Source organism: Drosophila nasuta, chromosome 3, assembly GCF_023558535.2.
Source record: "Drosophila nasuta strain 15112-1781.00 chromosome 3, ASM2355853v1, whole genome shotgun sequence".
Classification (NCBI taxonomy): Eukaryota; Metazoa; Arthropoda; class Insecta; order Diptera; family Drosophilidae; genus Drosophila; species Drosophila nasuta.
The window spans coordinates 25,717,731-25,724,196 of NC_083457.1; the positions used below are offsets into that span (position 1 = coordinate 25,717,731).

The window sequence follows — 6,466 nt, forward strand, 5'->3', positions numbered from 1 at the left end:
ACAGTCGAGCACACTCGGCTGTAGCTTTCTCACTTGTTTTCATTTAGTATGAATACTTTGCAGGGGTGCCCTTAAAAGTATGCAATACAAACGAATAATTCGGATTACAGAGTACGGTTTAATTCAAATTTAAATTCTCTGTTTTCATAAATCAAAATTGAAATATCGTTGTACATAAATTGACGCTAGTATTTTTTAATCAGATAAATTATGTACGTTGACTTGAAACGAGCCCTCGTCCTCTTCGATATACTGGAAATTATAATGGTCGTCGATGCCTACAAAATAGGTGGGCAAAATGCCCCGCCCCTTAACAAAGGTTAGGCCACGGAAATCACATTTGATACCACATTTTCGCAGAATAGTAGCCGTCTCATCCGTCACCTGTATGTGGCCAACGACTCCAGTAGAGTCCATGCGCGAAGCCATATTCACCGCATTGCCCCAAATATCATAGTGAACCTGCGAAGCACCCACGACGCCAGCCATAACCTCTCCACTTGAAATGCCAACTCTCATTTTGGCCGAGAATAATTCGCGATCACATGGCAAATTCTTGTAATTGGGAGTTGCACATATAAAGAGAACGAATTAAATCCAAAGCGAAGGCCGTTATCACAAAGACAACATCCTCTTTTTTTGTGTCCATGCTGTTCGTAGAACTGCAGAGTGCGTCGGGCTCGCGCAACTGTAAAATAGAACATTCAAAACAGAAAAATCGAATCTAGAATTATTAGAATATTTCATTACTTACCCTCCTGGGCAATAGAACTACGAGTACTTCGTCGTCCGCTTATAGTGGAGGAGAGACGTATGTCCAGACCACAAGCAGCCATGTAAGTGCAGCCTACAATTTTGATTTTTTCCACCAAGTAATCGTCCTTGTAATAACTTAACTAAAATACAAAATAGATATCGATAATTGTATATATAATAATATTATACAATATGTCTTACCACATTATCAAATTCGGTTATGATCTCGTTAAGAACGCGTAAACTGGACAAATCCAATTGAAAATTCATTAGGGTGGCGAACATAACGCCAACCATGGAGTAATCTTCGTAATACAACTCATGCTTGGCCAAGGATGACAGATAGATGTTGACTGAAAGCATGATTCGAAGAAGTATGAAATTAAAACTAAAGTAAAGATTTTGCGAACTCACCAACATGAGCAGGCAAAATGTTGTGTAGTAGTATGGATATAGACTGATCAGCCAAACTACCCGCTTTCTGTTTTTTCTTTAGCTCTGCTCGCCATCTAAAAACCATTTACAATTGTAATAGTTAAGACATTATTTGAACAAAACAATTCAATTCGACTCACTTGAAGTTCATCTTGTCATTAAACTCTGTCTGCCGTTCCATAAGGCACAGACTTAGGAAAGTGATTAGAATTAATATACAATGCGAGTACTCAGCTAAAAAGTACGGATTCGTCGACAGGCTATGATGAACTATGTAATTGAACTGATAGAATATGAGCACCATATAGATGATGACCTCCAAGAGGGTAACCATCAATTTCATCACGAATGGAATACGTGAGAAGATCAAACTCATGCCCATGATCAGGCAGATCATGTTGGTCAACACCCAAGGCTGAAAGCACATGTTCGGTTCCAGCTCATAAAGATAGATTTTGCTCTCAATGTGCAGCATTTGATATTCGTCCAAATTACATTCCATCTAAATTGAGGCAAACTTTAAAGATATGTGAACCTTTACGATGCTTTGACTACTCACCAGCATCACAGATATAATGCCAAAGTACGTTGTTACGGTGAACATATAAATGGCCACACGTTTGATGAGACTGCGCTGAATGTTCTCTGCGATACGGAATATTAGGCAGCTGATTATACTGTATGTGTGTCCACCTTCAGGATAGCGCCAGAAGCAAATCTTCTTATACCACGTTATAAGAAGGAGTATGGTAAAGCTTAGCATCGCTCCAGAGCTAACAAAAACATATGTTTTGGAGGTGGTACGTTGATAGACCAATTCGATCACAATCAAACTGGTGCAAATGATCCAGGCCAGGAAGATGCTGTACTTGAGCATATAGTCGGGCTGGCGGAGAAAAGCATGCTCCATACGGGGATCTATAAAGTCGAGAAAATAAAATCGTATCGATGAAAAGGCGTGATCCGTGCTATTGTCATCGTCTTTTCGACTATAACAAATTCGTTTCAACCAGGATCGGAATCTAAGGAGAGCGAATGCGAATCAGTGCAACACGATCAAAACGTGATCAAAGTTACCCCATGGGTCCCACTGGCATTTGCTTGAATTCATTGTGCAATTCAACGGTATAGGTGCCAACACTCATATGGGACTTAGCGCTCAATTGCATACTTAGGGAAATGGTTTCGACCTCATCACTTTCGTATTCACTGATTTCGTCAGTGGTTTTTGTGGCAGCTATGAGAAAGGTCACTATTTTGTATTTCATCAGATAGGGATCTTCAGTGGCCGCAACGGTGCCTGGCAGTATAGTATACGAGTGATCCGTCATCGAATTGAGGGTTCGCGCACTCAGATGAATATGGCCGGCCATTCCAGTGGCTTCCAGACGATTGGCAATTGTCACATCTGTACCTATAGGATACTTCAATTAATTACTGAGTTTGAAAGCAGCATTTTCTTTCTCACCCCATATATCATACTGCAATTTGGCGGCCCCAAGAACACCAGCAAATAAGCTGCCCGAATGAACACCCACGCGAATATCAATATCCAAATTTTGGGAGATGCTGCAAAGTCGATAAGCAGTAAGTGCGATAAGTGACATCTATCGATCCGTTACTAACCCCACTTGCTGTATTTGATTGATCATACAGAGGCCCAGATCGACACAACATTTGGCGTGGTCAGGATCAGGAACTGTTAGACCGGCCACACAGTAATAGCAGTCGCCCAAGAACTTGATACGTTGCACTGTGAAATGCGAAGCGGCTTTGTCGAAACGTGCATACAGATTGTGTAAAAGTGTGACCAGATGCTTAACGGTTAGTGTTGTTGTCAGTTGCGTATAATTGACAATATCTGCATACAGTATGGACACATCGGGATGGGTTTGAATCGACATTATGCGATCGCGCGCCATGCTGACAATATGAACGTCGCGATGCTTTTCGGCCATTGCAATACGATTGCGAATATCGTCCTGAATGGGCTGTGCGATTTGCTGCGGCAAAATGCTGTGAAGAAATATCTTTTCCTGGGCACGTGCATTGCGCAGCGAGATATCCTCCATCACATACTGATGGCGATCAAGAAACGAGGAGCGAACAACAATTTCACGCGAAATGCGAAAAAATACACCCAGCATATTCAGGGAAATGTGTTCCGAAACTTCTGCCCACATTTTATTAAACTGGTGGGCATTGGATAAGTCATATCTAAATAACGCGGCTACGTAGTAGAAATAATAACAAACGTAAAGACATGACACTGTGCTGCCAAGGGCAAGAGGTGGTAAAATATGGGGTATGGGTAAAAACATATAGGTCGTCAGGATAATGTAAGTGTCGTAAAACGATCCTGTAACCCAATCATGTCTATGATAATGATACACATTAGTTGTTATATCTGTGAACAATAAAAATATACAGTTAAATAGAGCTGATAACAAAACCCGACAACACACCAATGATCACCAGAATTAGTACTGTAATCACTGAGGTCACGTACATTACGCAAACGCGTCTGATCACCAGTTCCTCCTCAAAATTTATCCACATCACTGCTGTTATGAGGACAGATCCAAGCACGTATGCAAAAATATCAATATAAATTAAATGCGTCTCCTATAAAATCAAATAAGTGAACTGATTACAATAAAAATAAGTAAAAGAACTCACTTCGCAAGTCGCCAACAAAAATAAGCTATGCACAAGGATTACAATCCAGTGCAGCAAAATATATACACCTGTATAGTAGCTGCGAAGCCGACTTTGGTACAAGTTATATTCATCTTCTACACCAATTTCCATGCACTTTTTCTAAGAATATTTCAGTTAAGGAAATCTATTAGCAATAAAGTGTTAGGTACCTTTAAATAGCCTCCTTCCCAGCGACGCTCATTTGTGTAATCTAATTCGCACTGCATTTTTAAAAATAATAAAAAAAACAATTGAAAAAAAATTACACCAGACGTGACAACGTTAACAAAAACTTCGAAATGAATTTCGATGCATGTTCCCTTTCAAAATTCAAACATTTATCTCCAATGTGGCCGCAACTTTAATTTTGAAATACAGTATTTTATAACTTATATCATATACAAAATGTGGTCACACTTAGTACAAAACCAACGCAATAATGCTCAATGCGCTGTAATCGCTGCATTGAGCATTTTTGCGTTAGCATTGCTAATAAAAAAGAAGAAAATGCCAGAATATAAAAGAATAATATACATATATAATAATAAATAACATCAAAAAAATAAATCACTACATTATTTGGTAGCGAAAATAGTTGGATAATTGCAATAAATATCGACTACGTATTCAAGATTTTTGGAAAATATCTATTTATCGATAGGTCTTAAAGATGTTTTCCACCTCTAGTTGTTTTTAGAGTATTTCTCGGAGAAATTAAAACAGCATTTCAATAATTGACGAAAAATAAGTTAACGAGTATTGCATGCAAGTGATAAACAAAGATCTCGCAAAAACGGTTCTGCGAAATTCGCTACATCTGGTTGCTCAACAAAAAGCTGGAACGAAGCATAACAGAAATGAGCTGTATAGTGGAGCTGCATATATTCAACGATAACACAAACTTAATGCGAGGCGTCCCAATACAAGGTAAAAGAAGCAACTCTCAAAAGTACAGCGAGGCTGCTTGGCCAAAGAAACATGACATTTTGGGTAAATCCGTTTTTGGTACGCTGCTGCTGTACTTGGTCATTGCCAAGTTTCGGCAGCGATGTCGGATGCTGCAGTTGTTGCTGTTGCTGCCGTGGTCTTCAAGCCTGTCCCAACTGCATCGTGTTTGGGGCTGCAACCAAGTGGCAATCGGTGAGCATAATTAAAGTGCCAAAGCAGGATGGCAATTGCCCTTAGCCGCAGCCAATTAAGCGCGTCACGCGCTTAGCCAAAGACAGAGAACGTTGCAACACAAACAATGGATGCCACCAAACCAGAGGCAACGATGGCAGCCATGGCAATCATAAAGTCACTTGCCACACGGAAATTGCAAGCTTCGGTCAGCAATGGCACGTGGCTAAAACTAAAAGGGCGCGCGCCCGTAAGTATGCAGCAGTTTTGTGTGTTTTCTTTTATTGCGCAATTTTCAGCAAAAGTTTTCTACGCCGGAAATTGCAAACTGCGGCTGTTGGCTGACTGTCTAGCGCCTGCCGCAGACATATTTATTTATTCTTGCTCCGCACTTAAAAAGCCAATTGCAGATGATGTGGCAGCATAACGAAGTCTTCATTTCGATGTGATGAGGCTCAGGACGCTGAGGCACTGCACTATGGTCCAGCCGACCACTTTACTTGGCATTAATACATTTTTTAAAAGTTAATAATATATCATCAAAGTTTCGAACGCATTCTACAAGAAACAGACTGACTATCAATGTTGCATACCAAAAATTTGCATAGATGGCGCCACTTTCGAGAAATCAGCTGTTAAAGTAAGCTGTTCGTCAACAAAAGCACGTGCAGTAGAAAAGTGCATTTTGAGATGTACTTTTCAATGTTCAATAATTTCAAATAAAACATTAATCTGATTAAAATTTGTGATGAATTCAAATAATTGGGGCTTGTACTACGTGTTTTGTAATGTGAAATGTCTCAAGTCGTTGTGATGTCTTAGTAGTTATGTCTAAAAGTATGTCTTCAAGCAAGTGCAAATTTTTTACTTAAGTCTCATTTTTCAGAAGCTATACAAAGTGTCTCTGACCTCCTTTGACCCTGAAACCTATTGTGTGTCGTAGAGAAATTATAGAGAATTTGTTTTTTTTTGTGACCACAGTTCGTGAAATTTGCATTTATAGATCATAACCTCAATTGCAAAAATGCAGAGTTATAGGTTATATGAAAATCAATGTCGAGAAAAAAAAAAAACAAAGTTGATTTTTCAAATTCAAATCGTACAACAAATTGTATGAAATGTTAGACATCTTAAGTCCGTTTCAATGAGCAAAACATGGCTCTGCTGATATTAGCGATCTTGAATGGGAACTCTATATAGTAAAGCAAATGAAATTAAACATGCCAAGTGGAATTTAAAAGTTGGCGAGAAGATTTTTGGTTAGGTAAGGCGACCGCAGAGAATGTGTTTAGTTTTACTGAGCTTGATAATTCTGAAAATTATAATAATTTTGATTTTACAGATATATACTATATAGCCTTATAATCAATAAACATGTTTTAATTAGAGGTAAACGCTTGACAAAAAATGATTTTTCATTGTGTCTTAACCTTTTAATAATATGGAGCGTATGTCA

At 38.9% G+C, this 6,466-nt stretch overlaps 1 protein-coding gene and 1 long non-coding RNA gene across 3 annotated transcripts; one reads left to right on the forward strand and one right to left on the reverse strand.

Annotated features, from left to right (window-relative positions):
* Positions 1-387: 387 nt before the first annotated feature.
* On the reverse strand, positions 388-4,178 carry LOC132791523 (adenylyl cyclase X E-like). 2 transcript variants are annotated; one of them, XM_060800486.1, is made up of 12 exons: positions 4,062-4,178; positions 3,871-4,011; positions 3,657-3,816; positions 2,818-3,598; positions 2,660-2,760; positions 2,269-2,605; positions 1,751-2,213; positions 1,332-1,693; positions 1,171-1,265; positions 958-1,109; positions 755-896; positions 388-688 (listed from the first exon to the last, which is right to left on the reverse strand). In XM_060800486.1, the coding sequence occupies exons 1-12, from the start codon at positions 4,116-4,118 to the stop codon at positions 516-518; spliced, it is 2,964 nt and encodes a 987-aa protein (XP_060656469.1). In that variant the 5' UTR covers positions 4,119-4,178; the 3' UTR covers positions 388-515. The 2 variants fall into 2 exon arrangements, with proteins under 2 accessions (XP_060656469.1, XP_060656470.1); XM_060800487.1 differs by lacking the exons at positions 388-688; positions 755-896; positions 958-1,109; positions 1,171-1,265; positions 1,332-1,693 and having other exon boundaries at positions 1,882-2,109.
* On the forward strand, positions 766-5,782 carry LOC132791525 (uncharacterized). Its single transcript, XR_009632907.1, has 3 exons — positions 766-836; positions 4,579-5,260; positions 5,310-5,782. It is a non-coding gene; the product is annotated as an uncharacterized LOC132791525 (long non-coding RNA).
* Positions 5,783-6,466: the final 684 nt, after the last annotated feature.